This window comes from Chelonia mydas, chromosome 11, assembly GCF_015237465.2.
Source record: "Chelonia mydas isolate rCheMyd1 chromosome 11, rCheMyd1.pri.v2, whole genome shotgun sequence".
Taxonomy (NCBI): Eukaryota; Metazoa; Chordata; order Testudines; family Cheloniidae; genus Chelonia; species Chelonia mydas.
Genome location: NC_051251.2, coordinates 12,228,803 through 12,242,035, shown reverse-complemented (window position 1 = coordinate 12,242,035; position 13,233 = coordinate 12,228,803). Strand labels below are relative to the sequence as shown.

Sequence of the window (13,233 nt, the reverse complement as noted above, 5' to 3'; positions counted from 1 at the left end):
TGATCCTGAAAAATACTGATCAATTTTGCAAATCATATCCCCAAATCTTTTTTCCCTGTGTAAATTTTTATCTTGCATTTCTGAGTCTGTTTAGAGGGTAATTTCATTTACTGAGTTATGATGCATTTATCTTGAACACTATAGATGTTTAAAGCACAAAATGACTCATCTCTTCCTCCCCATTTTATAAGCAGAGTAAAAAGATGCCTCTAACAGTAAGTGTGTGCCAAGACAGAAACTCATCTGTCATTAAGTTGCTGCTTCCTAGATAATAACTACTCATTATAACGAAAATTTGGAAAGATTGCTGCCAATGGAACACTACAAAGCTTTGCAGTGATGCATTCTAAAATGATTCTGCTCATGTGAAATTTATTTTTCACGAATGTAGCAGTTATAATACACACCAAGGCCCCAGACCCACTCTCATCGAGGACAATAACAAAATTCCCCATTGACTGGAAGAGGAGGAGACTAGAGGACTAAATGGGGTTCACTAATAAGCCAAAGCCTGCTTGCTTTACCCCACGCATAGTCCTATGGAGTTCAGCAGGATTGTTCACCAGAGTAAGGGAGGCAGAACTTGACCCAAAATACTGAAAAAAGGTGTCTCTCACATTTATTTGGACTAGTCTTCCTTAGGCTACTCACAAATCCACTTTGGAATGTAGCACAATCTGTGACATATGGGTGAATGAAGGTTACTATACAAACTTTAATATTTACTTGATTTTTACATGTTTTCATAGAATCATAGAATACCAGGGTTGGAAGGGACCTCAGGAGGTCATCTTGTCCAACCCCCTGCCCAAAGCAGGACCAATCCCCAACATTTTTTTTTTGTTTTACTTTGTCACAAGGGATTTCAGCCATTTTTTGATTTCAGACATTTTCCAGTATACACTAGTATTGAAACTCATTCAATCACATAAGGATGCTTTACTATGCAGCTTACAGATTTCATTATCATGAAGCATACATATTTTGACATATAATGTAAGAGAAGTTCCTTAAATTAAGCATATTTGTAAATAATTATGGCCTTAACGCTGTTGTGAATATCTTGATTTTAAATAAAAGCTGAGCAAAAGTAACCTTAGTAGGTAAAAACGCTGCCCACAAAATGCTCAAGCTGGGTAAGAAATGTATCTATTTGCAAGGGAGCACTATGCTCGCAATTCTCTCTGTTTTTAGTGCCGAACTGGGCACACATGAGAACATCACAGGCACTGCTAGCATGTCCCAATAGTTCTCAGTTCCTGCCTTCCTCACACACTTATGAGAGCTTCCTCCCTCAACCTCTTCTTTGTGTTTCACTGTAAAGGGATGACTTAAAAACAAAAAAGGACTTTAACATGCCATATCAGGATTAGAACCTACAGCCCCTTCACTCACAGCAGGCACCATATTAGCAGCACACAACCTTAGCCAGTAGCCTTCCCCTTAACATATCACATAGTTGGAAGTGAGCAGACTCCTGCAATGTTCTTCATGCTTGTGTACAGAAGGGCAGCTATTAGCATGGAACTCTTATGATTATTGTTAGTTATCATATTCGTATAGCTACTCCCCCTAAGAAAATGAAGGCAACTTATCTGTAACCAAAGTTCTTCAGAATGAACCTCTGCATATCTGAAGGTTACTGACTTTTAACTGAAGTTCTTTGACATGGACTCCGCACATTTACACTCATGGGATGTGCTGCTGGTGCAGTTTGATCAACTGGCTGTCACTGCAGGCACCTGGATCCCACAAGTTGGGATATGCAGTGATCACTCAAAAAAGAAGATTGTGCTCTACTGTGAAGAGCCCAAACTCTGTCGAACATTATAGTATTATTTCCATAAGGCAAGCTGGAAAATGGGGCAATTCAAAACTATTCCACCCAGGCCTTTTTTTTTAACCTTGTCACCCACTTTTTCTCGATTACCTATCTATTTCTAAAGCACATACTGTAGCTGTGCTAACCAACTGTCTACTTCCAAAAGCTATTAACCTTCAAAACATTTTATCAAAGGTCTCTTGTTATAAGTTACATTATCAATGGTGGCATCTGACATGAAGAACTCTACGAAAGTTAGCTGAAAAGTACTGAACGGTGAAATAGGATAGCACTGTACATCTAGCATATGTAATAACACTAGGTGGTAACAAATATCCTCCAGATGAGTCACCATACACATTTAATGGCTACAAAGTGATCTAGCCATAACATGTATTAGTCATTCGGACTTTCATTTCACCGCTCTAACATATGACATTACCTGCTGAACGTCCTGCTGGAAAACACAGAGCTGCAGCCTTTGATGTAATCGGACTTTTCTGTGCTGCCAGATGCTTTCTAGGCGCCGCTGGTGATGCAAGACTTCATGTACCACATCCAAGACCTGGTGGACAGCCTTGGAATAATTAGCAGTAGCAGTGAGGGATTCAGAGTTTCCAGGGCTCAAGGGACGCTGCAGGACATCCAGCAAAGCCTTCCCATCCTGGCTTACCTGAAAGAAATAGATTGAGTCTCGAGGGGACAACTTCACTGGTGCTGATAACATAACATCTGACAGCTTGCAGCAAGAATAGTCTCATCCTCCCAATTCTTCCCTGTCCCCCCGCCACCCGCACCCCAATAAACCCACCTCTGTTAGAAGGAAAAGACAGGAAACCTTGAGCAATTTTTTTTATTTTTACTTATGTATTAATCACCTGCCTCAGTTTCACAGTGGACCTACTGTGCTGCTCAGTAGGACCTTAGGCACTGAAGTGACAGGTCCATATAAGGCCACAGATACCAAGGTAGATACTGAACTACTGCATGGTTTGCAGACATTTGAGCGCTGAAAATTAATTGAGAAATAATGTTGTGTTATGAGTGGCGTTTAGAGGCAGGAGACATATAGACACATTCTGGTGAGGAGGTGGCATTTTCAGAAATACACAGATGACTAAAACATTCACAGTTGGTATGGTAAGAGAGAGTCATTTCTTTGTGAGCTTATGACATATGAATGCAAATTCCAAAAGGTGAAATCCATGCTCTCCTTCATTCAGTAAGAGAAGAGAAAATAAATTAGTAAGTGGTAGTACTAACCTTCTCCAAAGTATCTTTCCTTCCCCAAGAATAGTTCAGAGAAAACTATAGGCCTACATTTTCAATGGGCCCAAGAAACCTGCATGCAAATGTTGCAAGTGTAATCATTTTCACATATGAAACTCTGCCTTTACACACACAAAGGGTTTCTGTGCATGCAAAAGAATGCATCCAAATTGTATTTTTTGTGTATTTCATGGAACCCATTGAAAATTTCAGCCATAAAATGCAAAATGTAAATGAACTACAACTATCTTAATTTAACAAATGTGGGTGTTGGTGTCTTGTAAGAGGGGATTTGAGAAATACATAGATTGTCAATGTGTGGCTCTGATATCAGTTACTAATATAAAGCACTTTATAAGTAGTAAACAGAGCTGTGGACACAATGCAAATTCAGTTTTATAGAGGCTTTTGAGATTTCTAAATATATTTTCATTCCAATTAGGAACAAAGCCTGAACATTCCAAGATTCTTCACAAAAGAACATTCCAGGAAAAAAAATTATTTCAGATCAGATCTTCATTGCAATTTAGATGTCTTAAAAATTATATTCTATATAACACAATTAAAAAAAATTCTAATCAAAAAGTCATTTCAAGAGGAACAAAACAAAAGTTTAGTTGTGAAAATGTTAGAAGAAGATGGTCCAACATGTTGGAATCTTTTTATTCCCTTTTTTTAGTTCTGTAAATAAATTTAGGCAAAATTGACATGATTTTGCAAAACATTTAGATTTCAAAAGAAAATGGTTCTCTCAAAGTTTTTCTGACCATTTCTACTACTGAGTATTATCAATACATCTCAGAATATTTCTCAAAAATGGGTCAGTGTCATTATCCCTATTTTACAGATAGGGATATTGATGTATTGAGAAATTTAGTGACTTGTCCATAGTGATACAATAAGGCTGTCACAGACACTCCTGATTCCCAATCCCAAGCACTTTCCACAGATCATGCTGCTTCCTAATCAGTTACGGGAAAACATATCTGGAATAACTCTAGTGAAATCAATGGCATTATTTTAGATTGATACTGGTTTTACTGGGAACAGAAGGTCACCGATGATTGTAAAATAGGCTAGGGCAAGTCTCTGCAGTTTTATAAACTGTGACAGGGTCGGGCCAGATGGCTATAGGAGAGTAATCGAAGGCAGATATATTAGCCCCAGGTTAAGTAGGTCCCTTTTCCCTGGGTAAGGTAACAGGAAAGGTTCCAGAACAATCAGGAACCTTCTGGAGACAATTAAGACAGGCTGATTAGAACACCTGCAGCCAATCAAGAAGCTGCTAGAATCAATTAAGGCAGGGCACCTGAGTTTTAAAAAGGAGCTCACTTCAGTTTGTGGTGTGCACGTGAGGAGCTGGGAGCAAGAGGCACTAGGAGCTGAGAGTGAGAATGCGGACTGTTGGAGGACTGAGGAATACAAGCATTATCAGACACCAGGAGGAAGGTCCTATGGTGAGGATAAAGAAGGTGTTGGGAGGAGGCCATGGGGAAGTAGCTCAGGGAGTTGCAGCTGTCGCACAGCTGTTACAGGAGGCACTCTAGACAGCTGCATTCCACTGGGCCCTGGGCTGGAACCCGGAGTAGAGGGCAGGTCTGGGTTCCCCCCAAATCCTCCCAACTCCTGGTCAGACACAGGAGGAGTCGACCTGGACTGTGAATTCAGAAAAACGGCCAAGCTGAGGGCTGCCGTGAAGCTCCAAGGTGAGCAAATCTGCCAATAAGTGCAAGACCAACCAAGGTAGAGCAGGAACTTTGTCACAAAACACAAAGGACAGTTTTGAACTAGACTTGGAAATGATTAGGGAGCTATGTGTATGTGTGTGGGGGGGTATACTCAAATTCCTTTGCTCATGAAAATGGGCAGGAGCAATCTGTACATGCTGGAACCAGGGGAGCTGCAGCCTGCTGGGGACACAGATGATGGAGTTGCAATAGGGATGGCAAAAGGAAATGATGACACAGATGAGGATTTCAGCAGAGAAAGTTGAGCCAAAGGTATATACAAATAATGTTGTCAAAGTGGGGATAATCAGGTGGACCATACGTTGCTGTTAGTGGCCTTACGTTTTACAGTAGATCTGATTCTGCTCTTACACCTGTTGTAATTATACTGATTTCAGTGTAGTTACTTTTGATTTATAAAAGTGTTAGTGAGAACAAAGTCAGTCCAAACAGAGAAGACTCAAGAACCTTTTCTGAAAGAAGATGCAGAACACATGCAACCAGATAAGATATTCACTAGATTCACTTGTAAGTGCATAGGTGATAACGGCATTTATGGACATGCTCTATTCTGGAAAACATTTCTGGAAATGTTCTGTCACAGTTCAGGGCTAGCTTCTCCTTTGGCCCATCTCAGGCTCTGCAAATGCAGACCCCTAAAGTGTTAGGCAACTTGCCTTCACGCGTCCCAAAATTCTCACTCTCTTTAAATTGGATCCTGGGGGACAGTACCCTGTGTACTAGCCATGAGTGCTCAAGCAGACCCAACTAGATTCAACTGTCCTATAAGATTTCTCTTTAGGGGCTGTGATCAACGTGCACATACAGTAAATCAAACAAAGTAACATTTAATCTCAACAGCAGGAACACAGTGTAACAGGAAAAAGGGTTTCTTACACAACCGTCTACTTGCATCTGTCTTACCTAAAGCTTAGGTAGATCTAGCTTACCCCAGTACCCAACCCTCTGAGTCTCAGGGGACAGTCTGCTCACCTGTAATCTTGGCCCCTCTCCCTCTCCCTCTCTCCAGTGCATCAGAGGCTCAGGTTTGTATCCACTTCAAAGGCCTTTGTTTCAGCTTCCCACCTGAAGGTCCCCTGAGGTTACAAGCTGGCCCTTTGCCCAGTGGGACCAACTGATATTTACCTCCCATAAGGCCAGAGCTAAACTTCAAAGGGAATGATGCCTGTATTGTCCCATTAAGTATCAGTCTTTGTCTGCTTTCCTGCCTATCTGCCCACCTGTTCCTGCTGGAATTAACCCTCTTGGTAATTATATAACAAACAATAATAGTCAAACAGAGGTACACATAATCATAAAATATTACAGGAGTTTTTCCAAATCCTTCATACCTTCAATGGCTCATCGACGTTTGTTCGATTCAAAATTTCCTGTTCCAAAAGGTGTTTCTTTTATGAATGCTATCCCACCCCTCAACCAATGGACATGAAAGATCTGTGTACTGAAAGATTTGCTAATGAATTGATTTGAAAAGATAAATGAATAGTTTCACCAGTCTGGGTAGCTAGTTACAGTGCTTTTTCAATCACTTTCAGCGTTCTCCTTAGAACTGAAAAATAAGTCATTGAATTTCCTTTCATGTGAATGCTTTGCATTTTTCAAGGATTGTTCAAGGACAGCAGCATTAACATTCCTGCTTAGCAGGTCACATCACAACTTTTAACAAAGCCAATCTATGGGAAATACACTTGAGCACCATTGGTACTCAAGTGCAGAAAATAAGCAAAGGGCCTATGCACTATTTGCATTCCACTTACACCCTACTTTGAAGGCTTAAATGTGCATAGACCTCATGCTGTACCTATGCCCAGGAAGAACCTCACCTCCTGTGAATTATACATGAGAACTCTATATATGAACAAGTTAGTCTGATTCATGCTTCTTTCTTGTTTGCATTGAAAATTACAGTCTGGCTCCCAGACTCTCCAGTTAGGTGTTACTGTGAACTTTTAAAATCCCAGATATCCTACCAGTTGGGTCTGCAGCATGCTGAGAGCCTAGCAAGTGACCAGACTAAGGTCCCCTCTGCAGATTAGTGGATATAACTGAGCTAAGTAAGGGAATGGTCTTCACAGCAGATGCATTGTGCCTCTTGGGACAAAGAATGAACTAGACTTGGTGCAATCACATTTAGCAAGATGTTGTACTCATCAATACAGGTTGGGCTTGACTCTAGAATCCTGTATTCTCCTCATCCTTCTCCTTTCCCCAGCAATCAGTACTAACATCAAGAGTAATTTAAAAAAAAAACAGGTTAAACTAAAGGGGGCATCTCAATTATATTTCATAGAATACCAGGGTTGGAAGGGACCTCAGGAGGTCATCTAGTCCAGTCCCCTGCTCAAAGCAGGACCAATGTGTCTGTGACACAACATTCATTGGACATATTGATAGTATAAAATGAACTCCCACTGGCCAGAGAAACCCTGAAAAATTCCTCCTGCTGCACCACCTCCACCACCTCATCCACCGGAGTTGTCCCACCCATTATAAAAGGTGGAGAGGGGCCTCTTGGGGGCTCAATTATTCCCAGTTCTCTGATGATGGAAGATCTTCTGCCAGCAGCATAAGCTAAAGCTTTCACACCTAGGTAGCTAATAAACTGAACTGATTTCCTGTCAGTCCTTGCTCGCCTCCCCTGCATCCATGATATGTGAGCTTTGCTTGGGTCCAGCAGAAACTGGGCCCCATATGTTTAGGGCCTGAGCAAAAGTGCAGAGAAGTCAAAGTGAGGCTTTCCATAGGCTCTAATGGGCACTGTAAGAGGCTTTTGGTGAGCATCTCCAAAAAGCTTCACGATACCTTGTAGCAGAAACTTTCAGCAATATAGTGTCATCTGCATTGTCTCAAAGTAGGCATTCTGACTCCTGAGCACCCTCCATTGCATTAAATATGACAACTGAATTGCAGTTTATATATCTACATACTTTCACTATAGTTAAGGCTAAGATTTTGTCAGTTATTTTTAGTAAAAGTCACAGACAGGTCACGGACAATAAAGGAAAATTAACGGAGCCTGTGACCTGTCTGTGACATTAGTAAAAATAACGAGGGGCAGGGCTAAGTAGGGGAGAGTAATGGAGTCTCATGGATGTGGGAGGGGGACTGACAGGCCAAGACCCCTGCCATGGCTGGGGGCACACCCCCGGCACCAGCGACCACAGCAGGGGGTACAGCCACGGGGGGCACACAGTCCCCGCTCCAGAACTGGCTGCAGCTGCAGGACAGGGGCGCACAGCCTAGCTGCAGCTCATGCCAAGCCCAGGCAGCAGCCATGGGGGGTGGTGCACAGCTCTGGGAAGCCACAGAGGGGGCACACGACCCCCACTGCAGCCACTGGGCAGCGGCACACGGGCCCAGCGGCAGCCCCTGGCAGAAGCCGTGGGGCTGGGGTGCAGTGGGGGGTGCAGCCACCGGGGGCGCACAGCCCCCACTCTGGAGCTGGCTGCAGGACAGGGGTGCACGGCCCAGCTGCCATCCTCACCAAGGCGTGGCAGCAGCTGGGAGGGGAGGGACTGCGCACAGCCCTGGGATGCCACAAGAGGGGCACACGGCTCCTGCTGCAGCCCCCAGGCTTGGGCACAGTGGGAGGGGTATAGCCATGGGGGCGTGCACAGCCCCTGTTCTGGAGCTGGCCACAGCTGCAGGACAGTGGCACGCAGCCTGGCTGCAGCCCCCTGCAAGGCAGCAGGGTCCTGGTTCCAGGCATCCAGCCCCAGTTGCAGCAGGGCAGGGGTGCACAGTCCAGCCTCCAGCCCTGGCTTCAGCTGCTGACAGCTGAAGTGGAAGAAATCACGGAGGTCTAGTAACGTCATGGAATCTGTGACTGCCGTGACCTCCGCAACTAAATCGTAGCCTTAACTATAGCATATTGGTTTTTTATACAGCGCTCATCCCTGTGGTATCTGAGTACCTTCCAGTAGTGCATTAAATCATGTGACTACACATCTGTCAGATGCTGTTTGTTCTCTCACTCTCTCCCCAGAGGAAGACACTCATGCAGTGGAGCACTCTGTTTTGATAGCGTGTCTTTTTTCGTTTTCATACGGAGACACAAACACCCACATGCATGCACACCACTTTTGCTCTGTGTAGAGCATTAGAGAATGCAGGTCAAAGAAATGTGCCTTGCACTTGGAGTGGAGAGGTTTGTGACAGTCCTTATTTTCTGGGGAAATTCATTCCACAGTCTCGGATAGCCCCCAGAGAAATTTCTATCTCCTGCCCAGACAAGCTTTCTTCTTATTGCTGAGAGTTCCACGTTGCCAGAGAAGTGAAGTTGTCAATGATATCTTCATCCCAGAGTTTTAGATGGTCTTTAAGATATCCTGACCCCAGACCATGGAGCACTTTAAAGATAAAGACTGAGAATTTTAACTTGATTCAATATTCTTTGGGAAGGAAGTGGAGGATAGTTTGATATGTTCTCGGTAGCCCATGTTACTGAGGAGATGGGCTGTGACTTGCGGTAGTGAGTGCCTAACAACAAATCTATAGTACCAAATTCTGTTCTCTTACCTAGGGCACAGCAGGATGAGTTTGGGACAGAGCATTAGCCTTTGTTCCGAAGTCTTCAACTGAAAGTTAACTATTATTTATCTTAACACAGATTTGTGGGATTGAATATCAAAGATGGAAATATCAGGGGCATATAATGTAAGATGCAGCAGTGGGCTTTATTTAAGAACCATTTAAGCATACATTATGCAAAGAGACTTTAATATACACATTTCCTTATCTTGCTGATATTTAATTGACTATTCTTTGTCTGGTACAGGAAAAGAAAGAAGCTCTTTCTAAACATCTAAAAGAGCTCAATCCTTCACAATTTATATGATGGAAAAAGTAAGGAGAGTGAGCTAGACCCACCCCTGCCGGTGTACAGAGGGGCAGATTCCACCTTACTGTTCCAGTGAAGGCCACTGCACCGTGGTGGGTCCTTCCCTGGGGAGGGTAGGTGTTAGGGGGCTTATTCCTTCACCCACTTACTTCCCTGGTCCTTCTCTCATGAACAGAGAGCAACAATACCCGAAGTCCAAAGGTACAAACAATTCGATGTTTATTGGGGTGAACTTCCAGCAAGCATGATTCCAATTTCCTTCCTTAGTATCCCCCTTCCCAGCTCTGACACCACAGAGCCTTACCTGTGGCCCTGTTCCCATTCCTACCCTTAGCAAAACATGATTCCAATTCCCCACTCCTATTCCCTTTTCCCATTTCCTCCCACCCACCGACCCACTTACCCACTTCCTGACTGACTGCAGACTATATAGTAAAACTTGAGTTCTGCTTAGCTATACCTTAACCAATCATTTTACTGAAATTTAACTAACCAATCCTAACATATTGCAACATGATTATTTAACCAATTATATCCCACCACCTTAATTAGTTTACACCCAGCAAAATTAATTATACAGCAGACAGAAACAATCACAGAACCAAACAGACCATGCAAAGTGGGAACTATAATGACAAAACAATATAGAAGTGAGGATTTTACAACTACATCCATAAAGACATGAGGGTTTCTCAGCTGTATCTATTGATAAGTGAGTTCTTACCAAACAGAAAACTATCAAACTAAACTTCCTTTTACATCCTCTAGGCTCTTCCTTTTCTCTGGAGGTGATAGATCAGATCACCTTTCTAACAGCCCCAGATTGCCTTATTTCAATGTGACTAGTTTGGAATGTGAGGATGTGACCGGTCGCTTCCCAGCTTTTGGCTGCCTCTGCTGCTTAGCCAAAGCCCTTAGCCTAAGAACAGGGCCTCAGACTGTCACAGTAAGAGAAGGCCCTTACACCGGCAGACACTGATTTTGTTTCTTTCTTTTATACCTCTATAACTAGCTAAGTGATAAGAATACACCTAAATTCTTAGAGTATAAGCCTTTACAGACAGGCCTGAATATCTATATCCTAACAATAGGCAGTATTTCAACCATCATCCTCTCCTGGAAGCTCTGGCATGGAAGGGTGGTTTTAAGTCCACTGGGGTTTGTATACCTGGCAGAGGCTAGAGAGTTGTTGAATCAGTGCATCATCCAGCTCCCTTGGCTACACTGCCTTCCTGGCCTTCACAGGGCACATTTTAACCCTACACTGCCCAACAGAGGAGAAGTGCTCGGCTTCCAGACAGATTTTCTGTTGCCTGGTACCTTGACTGGTCCAGTGACTATCACTACAGTTATTGTATATATTTCTATTAGCCAGTTTGGGAGAGGCTTTTGCAAGCCCTGTAAGGAACTAGGTCCAGCTCTCTTTGGCCAGAAAGATAGTCAAGGACAATACAGAGCCTTCTGAGCGTGAGGAAGTGAAGAACAAGAAACAAGAACCTCTGATGAGAAAAAAGAAGCACTAAGCAAATTATGCCATCTGTAAATTATTTCTCAACATGCTAAGCATACAGACTACGAGCACTGGTCTGTTTGTGAATTGCACTGAATGCCAGCTGTTTGTGGAGAGTTATTTCCTGCTACAGCCTGGATCAATTCAGGGGCAAAAGCATAATGAAAATCTTTATAGGATTTTTGCCAAAGTGCCATAAGGCAGTTTTTAGTCTTAGCAACCTTGACATCATCCTTTTTACACAAGCTCTTTAGATCTGAGAAAGCTTATTTCCCTACTGAGACCCAGCTTATGCAAATGGATATAACTTTAAGGCACAGTCTTTTATATCTTTTGCTGCGATAAGGACCGGGCATCTCTGTCTTGGGACTTTGATGATACTGAAAAGAGCTGATGGTGTGCAAAGTAAATCAAATTATACCCTTTACCCCCATTAGAATAACTGCACTGGAGCAGGGACTCACTCCCAACGGAAAGCAATTTAGTCAGGGTTACATAGCAACGCCACTACTGTAGGATGCCTAGGAAAGGTAATGAAGCAGCCTGTCTCTTGGCCAGCCTGTGAGCTGCCCTGGCTGGTCACAGGTACCCCAGAGGTGTGGGGGGGGGCTGCAGTTTGTGCTGTTGCTCCAGATTGACTTACTGCATTGGGGGCCCACTGCCTGGGAGCAAATCTGACCTCCTATGTGAAGTTATGAGTAAAGAGATCACATATCTCTCGAGTACCATTTTAAAGGTTTATTAGCTTTATCCCTACTAAGCAGTCATATCAATGAGTCAATGGAAAGTAAAACTGATTTATTCAATTAAAAATAGCTCCAAAATGCATAATCGTATAGATATTATTGCTAAGCAATCTGTTAGCAGTTGTTAAAATTCTTCTCCTGGAAACACTTACCTCTGTGTAGGCCTGGGTCACCTGTTCATACAGAGACTGATGATGATGGATGGCCAGCTCAAGGTCTTGCATTTCCGATGGGAGGCCTCCTTCACTACACATTTTACACCAGGCATCCACACCTGAAAGGAACTGAAACAATTCCAAAAGCAATCAGCAGGGTGTTTCAAACTCATTAGCCAGGAGGTAACAATATTACTATTGCAGTGAACCATTTACAGAGTGCCATAGATGAATGCAGCACTGAGCAGAAGGTGAACGGTGTCAAACTAATAACACAATGCCAGGAGTTTACAAGAGGGAACAAAATGGTACAGACCACACAGGTGATTGTGATCATTATACACTCAAAACTTTGTAGACCAGCTGGGCCTAAGGGAGGCTTTAGAAGGAGGAGGATTCTGTTTCTCCTGCTTTACAAGTAAAGTGCATGGGCACTTTCAAAATAACTTCAGGAACACCTAAAGGAAGGACCTTTGAATAACAAACAGGAGAAATACAACCCTGCTTCTAAAATCAACATAAAAATATAGACCGAAAAGAAGCAGTCAGTGCTCTAATTGCATTTAATATTGTCAGAACTCCCCAATTGTTTATGCTTGAGGTCCACACAGGGACGATTTTACCACCAACAAGCTCAGCACAGTTATTCACCCGGCCCTAACAGCACACACATGAGTAACAGAAAACTCCCATTAAAATCATCTTTGACATTCATTTCAGCGAAAGGAAGATTTTCTAAGTGTTAAAGCAGTTCTCAATCTGAGGCTGGCTCAGGGGAACTGGTAATAGGATACCAAGACTTTCACCTCTCGGTCACCAATATGAATCTGGCCCAGGTCAGTAGCAATCAGTCATCAATACCACCGGATGGTGTTGAGTGGCCTATTTGAAATAAGCAGCTAGTCTCATTCCAGTTGCTAGTGAGCAGATGTCCACGTTAAAAAAATAAAAAAACAACCCTCACCACAATTGATATGAATTAGCACCTTTGTTGGCAGCCTCAGCAGAGAGGCCAGGGATTGAATAGGCTCAGGGGGTGAAACATCTTACCACTCCTTGAGGGCTCAGGGCTGAGACACCATGACAGAACAATGTGAGCAAGTCCACACTTCTGCTGCCTGTTATATAACAAAAGGACTTTAC

At 43.1% G+C, this 13,233-nt stretch overlaps 1 protein-coding gene across 6 annotated transcripts in view; it reads right to left on the bottom strand.

Annotated features, from left to right (window-relative positions):
- Positions 1–13,233, bottom strand: part of KALRN (kalirin RhoGEF kinase) — a 746,508-nt gene that overhangs the window by 376,260 nt on the left and 357,015 nt on the right. For all 6 annotated transcript variants that reach the window (XM_043525781.1, XM_043525782.1, XM_043525784.1 and 3 more), the window contains exons 8-9: positions 12,088–12,219; positions 2,265–2,495 (exon numbers count right to left, since the gene is read on the bottom strand). In XM_043525781.1, the coding sequence (XP_043381716.1) occupies positions 2,265–2,495; positions 12,088–12,219 (363 nt within the window). The remainder of the gene's footprint in view (positions 1–2,264; positions 2,496–12,087; positions 12,220–13,233) is intronic.